Below are 20488 nucleotides of genomic sequence, written 5' to 3' on the forward strand. Positions count from 1 at the left end.
AATGACATGTAGAATTTCATTTTAGAGTGACATAATTGAAGAATGAGAGATTACTCTTGGTCCACATAAAGCAAATTCCGAGTTTAATTCTCCCATAAAGTGGCGACATGAGTACTTTCAATGACTCATTTGGCAAGCGCACTGGCCAGTGTAAAACAAAGCGCGCACTAAACTAGAAAGGTTCAAAATTCCATTTATGGTCCACACTGTTTGCAGAAATTCCTTTATAGGTGCAGTTTGCATAATCATTTGACCTCTGAGGTCCAGTTAGATAAAATAAAGGTTTTGCACAGAAACCAAGGTACCCACCACATGGAACACAATGTCAGGTGTGAGCAGCTGAAATGGTTGTAGGAGAGTCAGCCACTGTAAGAAGCAGTAGAGAATAATTAGAACTTCAGTCAACAGTTTTGTACAGCACATTGACTGCTGTGTGACCGTGGCCTTGAATTTTCCAGTTCAGACTGCTATGAAGATGAAGGCAGTATTGATGGAAAAACTGACAAGACTTTTCATTTCAGGTGCGCCAGTGAAGAAACAAGAGAAATATTTACTGAATGGCCAGTAGTAAGATCAATACCAGAGTGCTGGAAGACACCACACAAAAGAAAAGGAAGCACTGCTCTAACTTCAAGCTGAATGACAGAAAAGCAAATCCATAACGATGGTTGTTGGAGAAATGTTGGATGATGATTCAGATGAATCACTCTACACTCTAGAATAGATCAGCACCGCTAAGATACGAGGGAAAAACAATCTGTGACTGTTGGGAGTGATGCCTGCAGAAGGAGAGCATTGTGGATATGGAGTGTGGAATAGGCACTGGTGCTACCTGTAACATCATGAGCTTTTCAAAATTGTTGAAATAGCTCAAGATGGTGGCTTAAAAATGAATCTGTCGCAGAAGTTCAGGCTCTATGATGGAACGATGTTCTTCTCAAGAGGACAACCAAACTGGAGAGCCCAATGGAATGGAAATAATTCAGATCTACAATTCTAAATAGTAATACAAAGCAAAATCCACTCAACTGAGATGAAACAACTCAAAAATCTGGAACTCTCCATGTACTGGAAGAGGTTTGCAGTGTTTCACATGGCACCAAGCCACTGACAGCTGAATAAATATTAAAACATTACAAAGGTGCTTTCACAGGTCTTGGATACCTTCCTGAAGAATATCACCTTGAGGTGGATGACAGTGTGAGACCAACTCAACATCTTTCAAAGAGAGTTCCAGCTGCCCTCAATTCCAGTCAGAAAGGCAAGATAGAGGGGCTTGAGAATATGAGAGAAACCAAGAAAATAACAATTCCTATAGACCGGATTTGCAGTTCCAGTATCAGTGAAATGGCCTGGAAGTCTGAGAATGTGCCAAGGTCCAAAGGACCTTGATAAAACTTCGAAGGATGTCAAGGATGAGTACTGGCAAGTGAAGTTGAATAAAAGCAGATCGACACTTTCAACATGAGATTGTCAATGATCCTTCAGGTTTGGAAGCGGTTATGGATGACCTGCTAATCTATGGATGTGGAGATACAATGGAAGAAGCCATCGCAGGCAATGATCAGAATCTAGAGGGACTGTTAAAGAGAACTCACACAGGAAGTTCATGTCCAAATGCATGGACAATATGCAGGTTTGGGCTGATAAGTGGCAAGTTACGTTCGTGCCACAGAAGTGCTAGGCAAAGACGATCTCCAAAATGAGAGAATCTAACCATCGGCCCTTGACATTTACTGGCCTTGCCATAATCAAATTCCTCACCATCAGCTTCCTGGGGGTTACCATTGACCAGAAACTGAATTGGACTAGCCAAATAAATACTATGGCTACCAGAGCAGGCCAAAGGCTAGGAATCCTGAAGCCAGTAACTCACTTCCTGAAGCCCCCCTCCCAACAAAAGCCTGTCTACCAGCTAAAACGTGCAAGTGAGGAAAGTAATGAAATAATCTCCACTTGCCTGGATAAGTGTGGCTCTAAAAACATTCAACAAGCTCAACGCCATCCGGAACAAAGCAGTTCAATTGATTGCTATCCCTTCCACAAGCATTCAATCCCTCTACCACCGACAAACAGTGGCAGACATATGTACCATCTACAAGATGCACAGCAGGAACTCACCAAGATTCCTTAAGCAGCACCTTCCAGATCCATGACCACTACTGTCTAGGGGGACAAGGACAGTAGATACCTGGGACAGCGCCACCACCTGGAGTTTCCTCATAGGTTACTCACTATCCTGACTTGGAAATATATCACTGTTCCTTCTCTGTTGCTGGGTCAAAAGCCTGGAATTTTCTCCCTAACAGCACTATGAGTGTTCCTACATATCAAGGACTCAAGTGGTTCAAGAAGTGGAGATGGGGTGGGGTGGGCACAGTTAGAAGTCTCACAACACCAGTTTAAAGTCCAACAGGTTTATTTGGTAGCACAAACCACAAGCTTTCATTGCACTGCCCATGCTTTTGGAGACCATGCAGACACTATGACAATGGATGAATGAACACCGCCCAACAATCACCAGGCAGGAGTGTTTTTTTCCAGTTGGGGAACACTTCAGCAACCATGGACATTCAGCCTCTGATCTTCGGGTAAGCGTTCTCCAAGGCAGCCTTCATGACACATGACAATGCAGAATTGCTGAGCAGAAACTGATAGCCAAGTTCCGCACGCATGAGGATGGCATCAAACAGGATCTTGGGTTCATGTTACACTATCTGTAACCCTCCATGACTTGCCTGGGCTTGCAAAATCTCACTAACTGTCCTGGCTGGAGACAACACACATCTCTTTAACCTGTGCTTAACCCTCTCTGTACCTTTAAGACTTGATTACCTGTAAAGACTCGCATTCCAACCATCATCTTGTAAATTGAGTTTATGTCTATGTATGCCCTGTTTGTGAACACATCTCCCATTCACCTGATGAAGGAGAAATGTTTCAAAAGCTTGTGGCTTGTGCTACCAAATAAACCTGTTGGACTTTAACCTGGTGTTGTGAGACTTCATACCGTGGTTCAAGAAGGCAGCTCACCACCACCTTCTGAAGGGCAAGCATAGACGGGCAAAAAATGCTGGTCCAGTCAGCAACACTCCCATCATGTAAAACTGAAGTAAAAAATATGAATCTGAAACTGAACAAGAAAAAGCTGGGACTGAAGATGACTGAAGTCAACTACGTAGGTCATGTACTGACAGCAAGGGAGTTCACCCTGATCCTGATAAGGTGAAAGCTGGAGCAGAGATGAAGCAACCAACAGATGTGAGCAATTCCAAGGTTTGGATTTGTAGGCTGTATAGCAAAGTTTTTGCTCAATTGGTCATTAGAGTGTGAACATTTACACAAGCTCACTGCAAAGAACGTTCAGTGGCTTTGGGGTAAGAAACAAAAAACAAGCTACTTTGCCTCACATCAAACGTTTAGTGAAGACAATGCCAGTGCTGAGGTATTGTGATGTCAACAAAATTATCCTGCAGTAAAACAGGGCTTGGAACAACCCTCATGCAGCAAAGACAACCATTTGCATTTGCATCCAGAATCTTAATGCAAACTGAACCACACTGTGCATAGATAGCAAAACAGTGCTTAGCTATCGTCTTTGCTTGTTAGCATTTTAATGGGTACCTGTTTAAGAACATAAGAACATAAGAAATAGGAGCAGGAGTAGGCCATCCAGCCCTTCGAGCCTGCCCCGCCATTCAATAAGATCATGGCTGATCTGTCGCTGCTCAGTTCCACTTTCCCGCCCTCTCCCCATAACCCTTAATCCCCTCTCCTATCAAAAACCCATCAACCCGCGTCTTAAAAATATTTAGCGAGGCAGCCTCCACCACTTCAACGGGCAGAGAATTCCAGAGATTCACCACCCTTTGAGTGAAGAAGTTCCTCCTCAACTCCGTTCTAAACCGCCCCCCTTTTATCTTGAGGCTGTGCCCCCTAGTCCTACTGAGAGAGAAAGTGATGGAAGAATCTGTCCAGGAGTCACTTCAAAGCATCTTTCTCAAACTGCTTCTATCTGCTCCAAAGCATCTGCAAATGATGTTACTTTGCAGAGATATCATTTGGAAATGGAGCAAAAGCAAAGGAAGCAGATGTACATCACCAACATACTGTCAGGAACTGCACTCCCTTTGAAGGAAGTTGATGATGCCAGTAAACAACATGAAATCTTCCAGGCTCAACAAGAAGCAACTGCATGACATGCTCAAAGTCCTCAGCTCAACAGAGATGTTTCTGAATGACAAATTTCTTGCTCAGATCAAGTAAACCCCATAACTAGATGCCTCCTTCAAGTGCTACTGTATGATGTGGGAACTGGTGGACCCCAGGGTCCTTCCCAGTGACCATGTCTGCAGTAAGTGCAGGTTGCTGGAGGAGCTCCAGCTCAGGGTAAATGAGCTGGCCTCTGAGCTACGGACGCTGAGGCTCATCAAGGGGAGAGAGGGTGCCATTGTCAATGGGGTGCAAGTGACATCCACCCCCCCCTAGACTGGCTAACTCTAAGGGTCAGGAACAAGAGGGGGCTGCTGAGAGGAGGAAGGAGGGTGGGGAGAGGAGGAAGGAGGGTGGGGAGAGGAGGAAGGAGGGTGGGGAGAGGAGGAAGGAGGGTGGGGAGAGGGAGGGTGGGGAGAGGAGGCCTCAGCCTCTCAATCTGCATAACAGGTTTGAGGCTCTTGCTTCCAGTGTGGACGAGGACGAGGGAGGTGAGGTTGGTGAGCAAACTGCACACGGTACAGTGATGCAGCAGGACATAGGCAAGGAGAAAGTGAAAAGGAACGTAGTAGTGATTGGGGATAGTGGGGTGAAGGGTATTGACACTGTCCTTTGTCACAATGACAAAGTGCACAGAAGGGTGTGTTGTCTGCCTGGTGGTCGGGTCCAGGATGTCACATCTGGGCTGCAGAAGAACCTGGAGTGGAAGGGTGAGAATCCGGTCGTTGTGGTACATGTGGGTGCCAACAACGTAGGCAAAATGCGAACTGAGGATCTGGGGAGGGAGTATGAGAAGCTGGGAATGGAATTAAAGAGTAGAACCGACAAGGTAGTTATCTCTGGGCTACTGCCTGAACCGAGTGCAGACGGGCGTAGGGTAGATAGGATTAAGGAAGTGAATGGGTGGCTCAGGGATTGGTGTGGGAGGAATGGGTTTGAATTTATGGGGCATTGGCATCAGTATTGGGGTAGGTGGGACCTGTTCGGGCGGGATGGGGTTGGTCTGAACCGTGCTGGGACCAGAGTGCTGGCGAATAGAGTAAAGAGGACTGTAGACAGGGCTTTAAACTAATTAGGGGGGGGAGGGTGCGAGGGTAGGTGACGTTACGGGGGCTAAAGTTGAGGAGAGGGTACAGGTAAGGGAAGAGGCCGAGGATGTCCCAATAATAGAGGGAGTAGGGGGCATGAGTATGGTTGGTGGCGTTACGGCAAATAGGGTCCAGGTGAAGGCTGGGATGAAGGCACTTTACCTGAATGCACGAAGCATTTGGAATAAAGTGGATGAGCTGGTGGCGCAGATCAGCACAAATGGATATGATCTGGTGGCCATTACAGAGACATGGCTGCAAGGTGACAGGGACTGGGAGCTGAATGTCCAGGGATATCAAGTGTTTAGGAAGGATAGGCAGGAGGGAAAAGGGGGGGTGTAGCTCTGCTGATTAAGGATAGCATCAGGGTGGTAGCAAGGGATGATATTGGAGCCAAGGAGCAGAAAGCGGAATTGTTGTGGGTAGAGATTAGGAACAGCAAAGGGAGGAAGACGCTGGCGGGTGTCGTCTATAGGCCCCCGAATAATGATCTGGAGGTGGGGCGGGCTGTTAACGCGCAAATAAGTGCGGTGTGCAGGAATGGGACAGCCGTAGTTATGGGGGATTTCAATCTACATATAAATTGGTCAACCCATGTTGGACGCGGTGGGCTCGAGGAGGAGTTCTTGGAATGCTGCCGGGATAGTTTCCTCGAACAGTGTGTGTTGGAGCCGACGAGGGAGCGAGCTATCTTGGATCTGGTGCTATGTAATGAGGTGGGTAGAATTAGGGACCTTGCGGTGAAGGATCCTCTTGGGGAGAGTGATCATTGTATGGTGGAGTTTCTGGTGCAGATGGAGGAGAAGAAAGTGGGTTCCCGGACACGCGTCCTTTGTTTGAACAGAGGGGAGTACGGTAGGATGAGAGAGGAATTGGCGAATGTGGACTGGGGGAGCACGTTGGAAGGTAGGTCTGCTGAGGAGCAGTGGAGGATCTTTAAGGAGATCTTTCTTGGTGCTCAGCAGAAATTTATTCCGATGGTCAAAAAGGACAGTAGGAGGAGAGGTAATAAGCCGTGGATAACGAAGGAGGTGAAGGAAAGTGTTAAATTAAAAGCGGAGGCGTTTAGAGTAGCAAAGAGTAGTGGGCGAGAAGAGGATTGGGAGAGGTTTAAATGTCAACAAAGATTGACAAAGAAGATGATAAAGAAGGGTGGGAGAAACTATGAAGCTGGGCTTGCGCTTAATATAAAAAAGGATAGCAAGAGTTTTTATAAATATATAAAAAGGAAGAGGCTGGCTAGGGTGAATGTTGGTCCCTTAGAGGATGAGAAGGGGGACTTAGTGGTAGGGGATGGGGATATGGCTAAGGTATTGAATAACTTTTTTGTTTCTGTCTTCACGGAGGAGGACGTGAATAATTTGCCGGGTGTTAGAGATGGAAAGGTGGTAGAACTGAAGGGTCTTAATGACATTACTGTTACTAGAGAGGCGGTGCTCGACAGACTGGAGGGACTGATTGTGGACAAGTCCCCAGGACCGGATGGAATGCATCCGAGGGTTCTGAAAGAAATGGCGGAGGTGATAGTGGATGCCTTGGTGGTTATTTTCCAGACGTTGCTAGATTCCGGGGAAGTGCCGGAAGATTGGAAAGAGGCTAATGTTACGCCGTTGTTTAAGAAAGGTGCCAGGCAAAAGGCAGGGAATTATAGGCCGGTTAGTTTAACGTCTGTTGTAGGTAAAATGTTAGAATCGGTCATCAAGGAGGAAATAGCGAGGCATCTTGAGAGAAATTGCTTGATAGAGCAGACGCAGCATGGTTTTGTTAAAGGGAAGTCGTGTCTGACAAATTTACTGGAGTTCTATGAGGATGTGTCTAGGGTGGTGGATAGAGGAGAGCCGGTGGATGTGGTCTTTCTGGATTTTCAGAAGGCATTTGACAAGGTACCTCACAGGAGGTTATTGCAGAAGGTCAGGGGACAGGGAGTTGGGGGTAGGGTGTTAGCGTGGATAGAGGATTGGTTGTCAAATAGGAGGCAGAGAGTGGGGGTCAATGGGTGCTATTCGGATTGGCGGATGGTGACTAGTAGAGTGGCTCAGGGGTCGGTGCTGGGGCCTCAGCTATTTACCATTTATATAGATGATCTGGAGGAGGGAACTGAGTGTAGGGTGTCGAAATTTGCTGATGACACCAAGATTGGAGGAAAGGCAAATTGTGCGGAGGGTGTGGAGAGTCTACAGAAGGATCTAGATAGGCTGGGCGAATGGGCCAGGAAATGGCAAATGGAATTTAATGTTGGCAAGTGCGAGGTGGTCCACTTTGGTAGGAATAATGGTAGGAAGGATTATCACTTACGTGGCGAAAAACTGCAGCAGGCGACGGTGCAGAGGGACCTTGGGGTCCTTGTGCATGAGTCGCAAAAACCCAGCTTGCAGGTGCAGCAGGTGATCAGGAAGGCGAATGGGATGCTGGCCTTCATAGCGAGGGGGATTGAATATAAAAGTAGGGAGGTCTTGCTGCAGCTGTATAGGGCATTGGTGAAGCCGCAGCTGGAGTACTGTGTGCAGTTTTGGGCGCCGTACTTACGCAAGGATATTTTGGCCTTGGAGGGAGTGCAGAGGAGGTTTACTACGCTGATGCCGGAGTTGAGGGGGTTGAGCTATGAGGAGAGGCTGAATAAACTAGGCTTGTACTCGTTAGAGTTTAGAAGAATGAGGGGAGATCTCATTGAGACGTATAAGATGATGAATGGGATGGATAGGATAGAGGTGGAGAGACTCTTCCCGCTCAGAAAGGATAATAGGACTAGGGGACACAGCCTCAAGATAAAGGGGGGGCGGTTTAGAATGGAGTTGAGGAGGAACTTCTTCACTCAAAGGGTGGTGAATCTCTGGAATTCTCTGCCCGTTGAAGTGGTGGAGGCTACCTCGCTAAATATTTTTAAGACGCGGGTTGATGGGTTTTTGATAAGAGAGGGGATTAAGGGTTATGGGGAGAGGGCGGGAATGTGGAACTGAGCCACGACAGATCAGCCATGATCTTATTGAAAGGCGGGGCAGGCTCAAAGGGCTAGATGGCCTACTCCTGCTCCTATTTCTTATGTTCTTATGTTCTTATGAAAGGATGACCTGAAACCATCAGGGACACATCTTCTGTTAGTAAAGAGTATTGGTCATACAAAGTTGAGGTGATCGCCAAAGATGGCATTTTTTGCAAAGGAACTAATGTCATCATCCCTAAGCAAATGAGAAAAGGGACTTTGAAATGCATCCACGCAAGACATCAAGAATTGCGCCAAGTCTGACGAAGGCAAGAAAAGTGGGCTACTGGCTAAACATAAATAATGAGATTAAGGACCACATCAGCCAACGCAGTGCTTGTAATGGGGAAAGGGGGGAGGGTGGTGCAAGGCGGGGGAGGGTGGTGCAAGGCGGTGGGGGGTGGGGGCAGAGGGAGGGGGGTCAGGCTCAGAGGCCACTGAAGCCCCCGGATGGTGAGGGGCATAGCTGGGCATTGCCCACCTGGTATAGCCCCCTCCACCTTATCAGGCATTGTCCAACTGGCACAGACAGCACAGCTGTGGCCACGAAACAGCCTGATGGTGCCAGCTGGGTACTGCCAGTGTGCTAACTGGGCATTATCATCGTACGGGGGGCAGTGCCAAGGGGATGGTGCTCTGGGAGGAGAGGGGGTGGCTAGACAAGCAGAGTGAGGTGTTGGGGGATGGGATCTGTTTGCTGGGGTTCTTGCAAGGGTGGATCATGAAGATGGACTTGATGAGAGGGGGGTGCAACTCATGGCTCCTGATAGGGGGCAAATCAGGGAACTCATCAGGAGGGCGCCGATGCCACTTGTCAGGGAGAGGTTGGGGAAACATGCTGCCAAAGAGAGGACAGGATCCTGATGTCCATGAAAGAGGAGATGTGCATTCTGAGATTGGAGCGCCCTTGCGAAATTGCAGCCCCCCCCCTCACCCTCCATGACCCCCCACCCATCCTACGCCCATCCCCCATAACCCAGTGCGAGACTCTCAACACCAAATGTGGGAAGATTGTGGTGACGGATTGATGCAGATCATTGCAATTTCTTGCTGTTATGTTACTTTTTGAGGGGAAGAATTCCACCCTTGCTATTGTTCAGAGCTGCTCTTTGTATGCTGTGGCTTGCCATAATTGCGTGACTGAGGTAATCTTGTGCCAGGGACATGTGACCTTTAGGGTTATCTTGAGTAAAACAAAGGCTTTGGACAGAGGCCATTTTACCCACCACATGGAAGCTGATCTTAAACTGGGAATCCCAAATTACCTTCACAGGTCTTGAGCTAGTGAGGGGAAGACTGAACCAGCATACATTCGGCACCAATGTTTTTTTAATGCAGTTATCCATTTTCCAAAAGTCTTTTCGAATTGACTTGGAAAATCTCAGCACCACCAGTTAAAACCTTGTTGTGTACATTTAGTTTACATTCAAAGAGTACATTATAGAAAATCAAATTTAACTTTGTTCATTTTTAATCTAATGAAATTGAAGACCTGGTGTCCAATCTAAGAGCACTAAATAAGGAAGAGTGAAAAGAAAGAGTGAGATAGATAGAGCTAAAGATTGCAAACAAACAATAGGGGAATAGAAACAGCATGGGGTAAATCGAGAAAAATATAACAGGTATTGAATACTTGCAATATAGGAAAACAATAAAAGGAACAATTTTTCCATCTGCCATTTGTAGAACATATATAAAGGCATTCTTTATCTCCCCCTACTAAACCAGATAAATGGCATTGTTAGACAAAGAAAATGCATAAAAGAACTAAAACATAATGGAGAATAGAGAGAATGGAAAATGATGCTTTGAAATAAGAAAAGAAGGCAAAATAGTACTTGACGTGCAGTTCTGTTCTCAATTCCACCTCCGAACCCTGCTTTCTTGTCTCTGTATTATGAAAAATAATCCTTTGAATTTTGCTTTCTTTTTCCTACTAAAGTGCAAATATTCCTTCATACTCATCTTATCCCAGAATCTCAAAACAACAGAGGTTAGTTTTTTTTTAACAGTGTGTCCCAACGCTACCTAGCTATTAAGCGGCCAAACATTGCTGAATTGAATAATGTTGGCTCACATTATGAACATTAGGTAACTGTATAAATTTCAAAGCAATCTGACAAATCCACAGTAAATACGTGACCTGCAGTTTAAATTTAGCAGCAGGAGACAGAATCTGAATGCCATGTGCCTACAGCACAAAATTCTGGCACTGATTTATGAACTACTGCTAATTGTCATGTTCTAAGCATGCTTAATAGCTTAAAAGTTCAAAGTTAAATGTTTAAAGCATGGAAGTATAAAACAAACCAATGTGTTCAAAGCTGGTGGACATTTTGCTTAAAGTAAACAACGATCTATAAAAACTGACAAAAGACTGTGGCAAAGCACACTTCAAAATGCCAACGGCACTTTGCTTTCTATTTGCTTTTTAAAGCTTTCGGTCTGATCCAGGTTACTGACATGTAAAAACTACTGGGGTTCAAATTGTTTATGTTATGCAGCATATCTATTTTTAAAATTAATACGGTTGCAATCACAAATGCAACAATTTATTAACTGGCCATTAATGAGCCCGAAGACCACTTGAGTGTTCCCACAATCTCAGGATAATGAGCATAGCCTCAGGTGTGTTTATATAACATATATTGGAAGCTGGAAAATTGGAAAGTGCATAGATGGTACCATAGGTGCACTGGTCATGCTAAATTCTCCCGCAGTGTACTCAAACAGGTGCCGGAGGGTGGTGACTAAGGGATTTTCTCAGTAACTTCATTGCAGTGTTAATGTAAGCCTACTTGTAACACTCAAAAATAAACTTTAAAACTTTAAGTAGTTTAATAGACAAAATAATTTTTGTCAATGCATGTGGTGGGATATTTGAACTTATTTCCATATCCTTTACAGCCCCATTGTGTGATTTCCTATACTTTCCCCTTAACTTTCATCCCTGATGGCCCAAGTTTTGTTGAGGTAAATTACAATGGGCACTCCACACCCAAACCCAACCCTCCAGCCCCATGAGGCCATTGGCTCTTTCTGAGTAATGCTAAACTCACCCATGCAATCAGAGTGCGATATTCTGAAATAAATGACATTGGGCCACTAAACAATTCTTACCTATGTTCCAATGCTGTATATTTGAGCAATTCTGCAAGCTGCAGTGGGTATTTGCAGATCTTCTGCACAGGAGTGAGGAGAAAGCCATCGATGGCAATGTCAATCATTTGTTGAAGGAGCCGACAGGCCTCAAAGAAATGCTGATACCTGCCATCCTTCATCAGCTTGGAAAGTTCCATGCATGCGTCCAGGTGATTATTACAATACTCAGAATAAATCCAAAATCCATCTTGCTGTAAGCAAACACAACAAATATATTATATGTAGACATATGTCAGATGTGCAGGCAAAGACAATCAACTTCCTGAACTGACAGACAGCAGTGTGGGCAGCAGATATAACTGGTTGACATTTTTGGGCTATGTTCCTAATAAATTCAAAAGTACATTTTAATTAGTTGGCCATAGTCCCACCAACCCCCCCTCCCTCCAACCCCAGTGGACATTCTGGCAGCAGAGGCAGCTCACCGTTGGCTGCCAGCAGAATCTTCTGGTTCCACCCAAATCAATGGCTATTTGTACTGCCTTGCCCGCTGCACCAGCAGATAACCTGCCATGGGGGGATTGGGAGGGGATCACATTCTGAGGATCAGAAGACTAATTTTTATGTGCTGAAGAAAATTGTTTCCACAATCAAGGCTCAACGGGAGCTCTCCTATCTTTTGCTTACCAGGTTGGATTCAGCAGATGCGTGTTCAAGTCCCTGCCCAGAATCTCGAGTACAAAATCCATGCCTACATTTCAATGCAGCACTGAGTGCATGCTGCACTTTTGAGGATGCTGCCTTTTGAACTAAATGTTAAATGGAGGCATCGTCTGTCTTCCCAGGTGGACATAAAAGACGGTGTGGCTTCTTGGAGCATAGGTGGTTTCCCTAGGATTCTAATCAATATTTTTCCCTCAAACAAATTATCTGGTCATTGTCACCTTGCTGTTTGAACATGAATTAACTGGCTGCTGTGTTTCCCTATATTAGAGTGGTGACTACACTTCATAAACAATTGGCTGTAAAGCATTTTGTGTCCTTGTAGGTTCACAAAAGGAACATATTCTTTCTTTATCTGCATTCCAAAACAGGTGGCAGCAAACATTCCAACTACTTTAATCCAAGCACCTGAGTTGTGTCTAATTTCCTGTTTCAAGTTGGGGATTTTTTTCAATTATTGATTAGCCAGCCGTTATAATACTGGGGGGAAGGTTTTTTTTTGCACTTAGGTATAATTTATTACCTGGGTGGAACAAGTTGAGGAAGATCAGGTGAAGACCTTACTTTCTTGTACCAAAGTCCATCCAATTTTCTGTCCAGTGCAATTATTGGAAAACAAATTAAACACACTTCCCTCGAGGCATGCAATCCATCTGCTTCCCCTCCATCATAAAAGAGAACATTAACCCTGGCTAGCAGATAGGAAACAGAGGGTGGTGGTTGATGGTAAGTATTCGTCATGGAGTTCGGTTACAAGTGGTGTGCCTCAGGGATCTGTTTTGGGGCCACTGCTATTTGTAATTTTTATAAATGATCTGGATGAGGGTATAGTTGGGTGGATCAGTAAATTTGCTGATGACACCAAAGTCGGAGGAGTGGTAGATAGTGAAGAGGGGTATCATAGTTTACAAAGAGACTTGGACAAGTTGCAGAGCTGGGCCGAGAGGTGGCGGATGGAGTTTAATGCGGAAAAGTGTGAGGTAATTCACTTTGGCAGGAATAGCAGATGTGTAGAGTATAGGGCTAACGGTAGGTCTCTGAATAGTGTTGATGAACAGAGGGATCTAGGTGTATGTGTACATAGATCCCTGAAAGTTGGGAATCAAGTAGATAAGGTTGTTAGGAAGGCATACGGCGTCTTGGCGTTTATTGGTAGGGGGATTGAATTTAGGAGCCGCAACGTCATGTTGCAACTGTACAAAACTCTGGTGCGGCCGCACTTGGAGTATTGTGTGCAGTTCTGGTCCCCACATTATAGGAAGGATGTGGAGGCATTGGAGAGGGTGCAGAGGAGGTTTACCAGGATGTTGCCTGGTATGGAGGGAAGGTCCTATGAGGAGAGACTGAGGGATTTGAGGTTGTTTTCGTTAGAAAGAAGGCGGCTAAGAGGGGACCTTATTGAAACATATAAGATGATTAGAGGTTTAGATAGGGTGGACAGTGATAGCCTTTTTCCTCGGATGGAGAATGCTAGCACGAGGGGGCATAGCTTTAAATTAAGGGGTGGTAGTTATAGGACGGATGTCAGAGGTAGGTTCTTTACCCAGAGGGTGGTGAGGGATTGGAATGCCCTGCCTGCTGCAGTTGTAGATGCGCCTTGTTTGGGGGCGTTTAAGAGATCCGTGGATAGGTTTATGGATGGAAAGGGATTGGTTTAGGTTAGAGGGTCATTGCTTTTTCAATTGGTCGGCGCAACAACGTGGACCGAAGGGCCTGTTCTGCGCTGTAATGTTCTATGTTCTATGTACTAATATTTTAAGCTTCTATCAGTTACTGTTTCTATTTATGAAAAATTAATAACAAGGAATTGGACATGGGCTCATGGTTATTACTGAAACACAGTTATGAAAACTGATCTGCCCTACTATGACTATTGAGTGCATAAATGGATTGAAATGGAATTATCATAGAATCCCTACAGTGCAGATGGAGGCCATTCGGCCCATTGAGTCTGCACTGACAACAATCTCACCTTCGCTCCATCCTTGTAACCCCACATATTTACCCTGCAACTCCCAAAACTATGCATCCAGGGACACTAAAGGGCAATTTAGCATGGCCAATCCATCTAATCCACGCATCTTTAGAATGTGGGAAGAAACCAAGGCACCCAGAGAAAACCCACACAGACATCGGGGGTGGGAGAGCGATATGCAAAAGCAACACAGTGGGCCCCATTTTACCATTTTGATTCGAAGTGCTGGGCGGGCTTGAAACTTGGAATGTTTCAGATCTGACTTTTAGGCCCGATACACACTCTGCCTGAAAAAATATCAGCTAGTCTAAATTGAACTGTACAAGTGTGTGGGCAGGACTTAACACACCCAAAATCCCGCAGTCCCAATCAGCATCTCCAACCACGCATGCGCCGAAAAAATATGATAGAATGCGGCTCCCCCATCACATTGCTCCTGGACGGATAATGCCTCCCCCAACCCCCACAGACAGTGCCCCACCTCCACATTACTGACCCCCTTATCCCCCCACCCCCATGCCACCCAGTTTGATTGCAGGCCGCTCCCCACTCCTCCCCCCCACCCGATCTCAGGCAGAATGGCAGCGGACCCCCTCTTCCTGCTCATTGATCACAGGCAAAGTGGCAGTGGACCCCCCCCCCCCCCCCCCCCAATCCCTACTGATCTCAAGCAAAGAGCTGTCGAATCCACCTTCTCCCACCCCACCAATCTCTAGCAGAGTGCCGTCGGACACTGAGCTCTTACCTCCTCACTAACCGGACCGCCCGAATTGGACTTTTGTGGAGCATGTGTGTTTCGTGCTGATTCTGGATGGCGAACATGGTGGTAAAGGTGGAAGTGCCAGTAAGGTTGGGCGTGCAGCCCACTAAGTCAATTTAAATGCATGCAAATGCATTTAAAATGGTTACTGTGCCCGTTTTCGACATGGTCCCGATCGCTGCCATTTTTGTGCCTTGGTAAAAGCACAACTGGCATGGAAGTAGGCATAGATCACGCTACACGCCTCACACCCGACTTTACCAAGATTTTGCCCCTGAAAGTGGGCACAACGCAATGCTAAAATTGAACCCAGTAACCCAAGCTGGGAATTGAACTCACATCTCTGCAGCAATGCTAACCACTGTGCCATCCATAAGGCCATTAGATAAGTAGTTATAAAGAAAGATAAAAGGCCAGAGAAAAGGGACAGAAACATTTACACAGAGTTAATAGCTACAGTTGAAAAATTAGCACTGGGTTTGATTCAATGAGATAGTGATTGCCTTATGACATACATTTTCTTGATTCAGCCATATTGATTTTTGAAATGGTGGAATCGGTGAAAAAGATGGATAAAAAATGCCACTGAAGGTATTGGAGTAAAGAAAGGCAACAATGTTAATACAATAAGCTTTTGTTGAAAGCTGCGATTATGATGTGCAATATTGCTAATGCATGCATTCATTTAAATTCCTTCATCCAGTATTTTCATAAAGGCCCATTAAGGGATTAATGTCTTCATTAAAATCTCAGTCAGAGGAATTTCATACACATTAGCTATTAATAAAGTACATCACAATTTCAACAATCTGGTGATTTTTTTTAAGCAGTAGAAGCACATCAGGTCTGCACAAAGGAACATGACAATTACACACAGAAATGCAGGTGATGGGAAATGATAATCAATCTAACAGGATCATTATTTACATGTTCCAAGAAGCAGGGCCCGATTTCACTCAAATGAGGATCTTCCTTGTTGTACTGCTTCTCCAGGTCTCTGACGAAGCTCATTTGAAATCTATAAATGTCTTCGATATTTCCAAATATGACTTTCAGCTGTTCATCACTGAACATGTCTCTGCGTTTTTTGCATTGCCTAAGGTATCCCTAAAATAAGAACAAAATATGCATTTAGCTGCCTTTAGCAAACATTACATGCAGTAGCAAACCTAATCACAATAATTAATCATGAATAAATCAAATATCCACTCTGTGTTAACATTTTTTTCTCATCCAAGTGCTTTCTCACAGAACAAATAACATTCAAGTAAAATATTTGGGGGAAAGGTTAACAAATTAAACCTAATGTGGACTGGGGTAAGCACAGTAAGTAGTTTCACAACACCAGGTTAAAGTCCAACAGATTTATTTGGTAGCACGAGCTTTCGGAGCACTGCTCCTTCATCAGGTGAGTCATGTGATGAAAGCTCACTCCAAAAGCTCGTGCTACTAAATAAACCTGTTGAACTTTAACCTGGTGTTGTGAAATTAAACCTGATTTGCAGTAAATTGAATGGTAGCATAATAATCTATTTGCAATTTAGCATATGCCTTATAACTCAATCCTGTTCAGGGACAAATAATTGTGCAATTTGAATAAAGTTATGGATAGAGAAAGATTGGAATGTATTTAAATGCTGCTGTGTTTTGCATAACAGTAACTTAGGTCAGCCTAAAAGGTTCCAGTTGTCCTTTCCTCTGCTTTATCATCAGCTATAGAGACCAAAACACAGGCCATAATTAACAAAGGAATTTTCACAAAGGAATTTGCTGCTATATATAGGAATTCTAAGGATGGGATAATGTTGGGCCTTTCAGCCATGGAAATAGATCCTAGGTATCCTTAGGGATCAGAAGAGCAGGGTGTTGAGGGAATGGAAGTGGTGAGTGAGTGCAAAGACATGTTGCTTAGAAAGGCCTTCTTGGTTTCTGCATCTTTGTAGTTCTTAAAAAACTGTTTGGCCCACTGATCCCCACCCCCTTGACACTCTCTTATCCTCCCACCCATCCCCCCAACGTGGCATAGCCCCGAACAACCTCCATAGTCACTCACCCAGTATCCACCTTGGACAGACCTCAAGCGCCATTTGGAGATGAGGAAAACTTCTAATAATCTAATACGCCTCACACTCATATACCCTTGCTAGTGAAAAAAAAATCATGAAACCCATTCAAAGCTTTTAAATTTTAAACAGTTGACCTCTTATGAAAAACAAAATTCTGTTCAGACCCACACCAAAGATACTTAATCTTTTAATAGCCTATTTACATGTTAATTACACTATGAACTCTGAACCTCCTGCTGAGATAAGTATAGCTTTTGAAACTCATTGAAGTGTTTCTAATGCCCTTGGATAAATATCAAAAAAGGCCTCTATTGAAATTGCATGACTAGATGGCAATGTTTATTTTTGTAACCATACCAGATGGCCTGCCAATCAAAGCTGTCCAGCAGCATTATATTTTTAACTCTTATTGTCAGCTTCAGCCTGTATTTTTTATGTTTAAAGAGAGGTGGATTTAAAACACTTAATATCCTGAAACTTAAACAGTCCTTATCCACTCTTCATGACTGATTAAAGCCTTTGCTACTGCCAAAGTGGGATCTGATTGAATTCAGCACTAAGTTTAAACAGCCTTGCTGAGTTCAAGTTTCCCTCCTGTGTGAATCATGTCCTGATCCTTTCCGCCACTGGAAATGGGAATGGGAACTTCACAATAACATCTCCCTGCCATTTTTAGAGTTGATTCCTCAAAATTCCAGCCCAAAGTATCAAGCTTCATACCCCAGAATTAGCATGTCACTTTAAAATGGACTATTTTAATTTTAAAAAGGGGTTGAGTTTTTCCATCAATATTCCTTTTTAAAATATCACTACAAAAATAAAGATGATTTTAAAATTACCGATTTTGTCATAGTAACAATCGTATATATTAACCAAAACAAGATGCACACAATTTTGAACTAAAGGGTTATTGGATAGAAATCAACATATTCATTGGTTTTCAGGCCAAAATGTAGCAGTCCAAGTGCCATTATTATGAAGTCTGTGCAAACTGGGATTATTAATCCATGTAACTCATTGGCACACTGGTCCGTACTAACAGAGCCATCAGAAGAGTTGACTCATGTAAATTATATTGAAGGATGGAGTTGAGAGAGTTACAGAAAAAACACAAATCTCACCAATGTTTCAACTCTCAGGGATAAAAACAGTCACCCTATCCATAATGTAATTGTGGAGTTAAAACATTCGTACTACAAACCACCTCCAGTAAGCATTCCAATTGCGGTGTTATTAGATCACTATACATGGAGTTTAGTTTGCTGGAAGTTTACTTACATGAGAATATGTTACATTTTCATGAGTAACTTGATACATTACTACACACCAGTTTTAAACTCCAGTTGCAGACACATAAATTATTAATAATTAAATAGTCTGAAACTCTTGGTGACATTTTGAAGAGTAGCACTGGCTGTTTCTAAGGACAACTGTGAAGCAATTGCTACTTGTATTTCAAAGCTCTTCCATGTAATTTATATGATCAGTATGATGGAACTTAATCTGTAGTTATGTTATTATTACCTCACAGATGTCCTTCAGATGTTTAATGTAGTGTCGTTCTGTGCTCATAATTTCATTGATGACATTTGCTCTCATTTGGTCTCGGTTCTGAACACTCCTGCCGAGGCACAGGCAGTCAGAGTTGGGGTCCAGATGCCCATTTTGAATCTCGCTACTGGCTTCATCTACAGTGTCTTCCTGGTTCACCCAAAGCTGCCATTAAATGAAGAAAAACAATGTGGATAAATTGACTGGCATCAATTTCTTTTACTGTCCCTCATATATCAACTTGTTGATCATAGTTAACTAACTGTGGGGAGAAGTACCCCAAGCTGTTAACTGTAAGCGATTGTTACCGGCATATTCAGGACCAAGGCAGGGTTTCTTGACAAAATGGTTATCATCACTGTCTGGTGACAGTGGGGTGCAAAGATACAATACAAAACCTCTTTTGCTCTTCATTCCTGAAGGGACTGATAAGCTGCCAAAGCTATCATGAATCCACCAATACTTTGTTAAAATTATCATTCTTCATGTGAGTCTAAGCAATGAGTATCATTGTACAATTCATCAATAGAGGAGCATTATACTAAAACCTGAGTCTGCCATTGCCCAGTGCTCACACATTCTAGATGCAATCATTGAATAGAAACCAGGAGCAGCAGCTCTGACAGATTTTTCAATCCTCAGTCTGGGAGACACTGGAGGCAATTGTCATCTGCAGCTCCAGTCCATGAATCATGTTTTGTGATCTGTATGGCTGTGCTACATGGCTGACAGGGTCACAGAAATTGTTCTTGAAAATGCATTCTAAAGAACTGAAATAAACCATACAAACTATTCAATTAATTTGACCCATTAATCATCAGATCTATTGAGACGTGCACTGACCTTACTGAAATGAGCAGAAAAGTTGTTGCAGTTCACCCATGTGCTCTTTGAACATTTCCCAATGCCTATTCACTGTCATCCCTTCGGTAACATTTTCCAATCCATCATAGTCAATTCGTACCTCATACCATCATAGTATCCTTTATCCAGATTCAGGACCCCTGTCTCAGAATCAAGTAATCACTTTCCATCTTGATGAAAAAATAAAACATAGAAACTAGAGGCAGGAGTAGGCCATTTGGCCCTTTGAGCCTGCTCTGCCATTCATTTTGATCATGGCTGATCTTCAAATTCAATATCACGATCCTCTTTATTCTTCATATTCCTTGATCCCTTCAACCCCAAAGACTATACCTAATTTATTCATGAAATCAGGCAATATTCTGGCCTCAACTACTTTCTGCGGCAGTGAATTCCACAGATTCACCATGCTTTGGATGACGAAATTTCTCCCCACCTCAGTTCTAAAAGGATTACCTATTATCCTCAAACTATGACCCTAATTCTGGACTCCCCTACCATTGGGGGCATTCTTTCTGAATCTACCCTGTCTAACCCTGTTAGAATTTCGTAAGTTTCTACGAGATCCCGTCTCACTCTTCTAAACTCCAATGAATATGATCCTAACCAAATCAGTCTCTCCTCATAAACAGGCCTACCACCCCAGGAATCAGCCTGGTAAACCTTCGCTGTACTCCCTCTATAGCAAGAACATCCTTCCTCAGATAAGGACACCAAATCTGCACACAATATTCCAGGTGTGGCCTTACCAATGCCCTCTACAATTGCAGCAAAAAACCCCTATCCCTATACTCAAATCCTCTCACTATGGTTGCCATCAATGGGGACTAGACGTGATGGCCTTGCTGGTAGGACCGGGAGCCACTGAAGCCATCCTGGGAGGTCGGAGGAAGAGAAGGGGTGCCACTCACTGCCAGCCTGGCAGTCCTAGACTGACAGTGCCCATCGTGCACCAAGACAAGGGAACAGGACCTGAAGAGGACAGGCTAATTGGGAGGTGATTGCGCACTCTGCAACCACAATCTGGGGTGGGGGGAGGAGGTGGTAGAGAGCTCTGCATGCTCTGCAGCCAGCAATCAGCTGGTCCAAATGCAAGAGGCGTGGGGAAATTTTCCACAGTATCCCTTGATAGTGGGGAGATTTGTGGGTGGGGCATGCAAGGGTGAG

General features: G+C 44.1%; 1 protein-coding gene across 3 annotated transcripts in view; it reads right to left on the reverse strand.

Moving 5' to 3' along the window:
* arhgef9a (Cdc42 guanine nucleotide exchange factor (GEF) 9a) overlaps nucleotides 1–20488 on the reverse strand; it is a 292494-nt gene that overhangs the window by 96520 nt on the left and 175486 nt on the right. For all 3 annotated transcript variants that reach the window (XM_080187433.1, XM_080187431.1, XM_080187432.1), the window contains exons 3-5: nucleotides 18431–18622; nucleotides 15768–15947; nucleotides 11401–11633 (exon numbers count right to left, since the gene is read on the reverse strand). In XM_080187433.1, the coding sequence (XP_080043559.1) occupies nucleotides 11401–11633; nucleotides 15768–15947; nucleotides 18431–18622 (605 nt within the window). The remainder of the gene's footprint in view (nucleotides 1–11400; nucleotides 11634–15767; nucleotides 15948–18430; nucleotides 18623–20488) is intronic.

The sequence above is a fragment of the Carcharhinus amblyrhynchos genome, chromosome 4 (genome assembly GCF_965287045.1).
Source record: "Carcharhinus amblyrhynchos chromosome 4, sCarAmb.v2.hapA, whole genome shotgun sequence".
Classification (NCBI taxonomy): domain Eukaryota; kingdom Metazoa; phylum Chordata; class Chondrichthyes; order Carcharhiniformes; family Carcharhinidae; genus Carcharhinus; species Carcharhinus amblyrhynchos.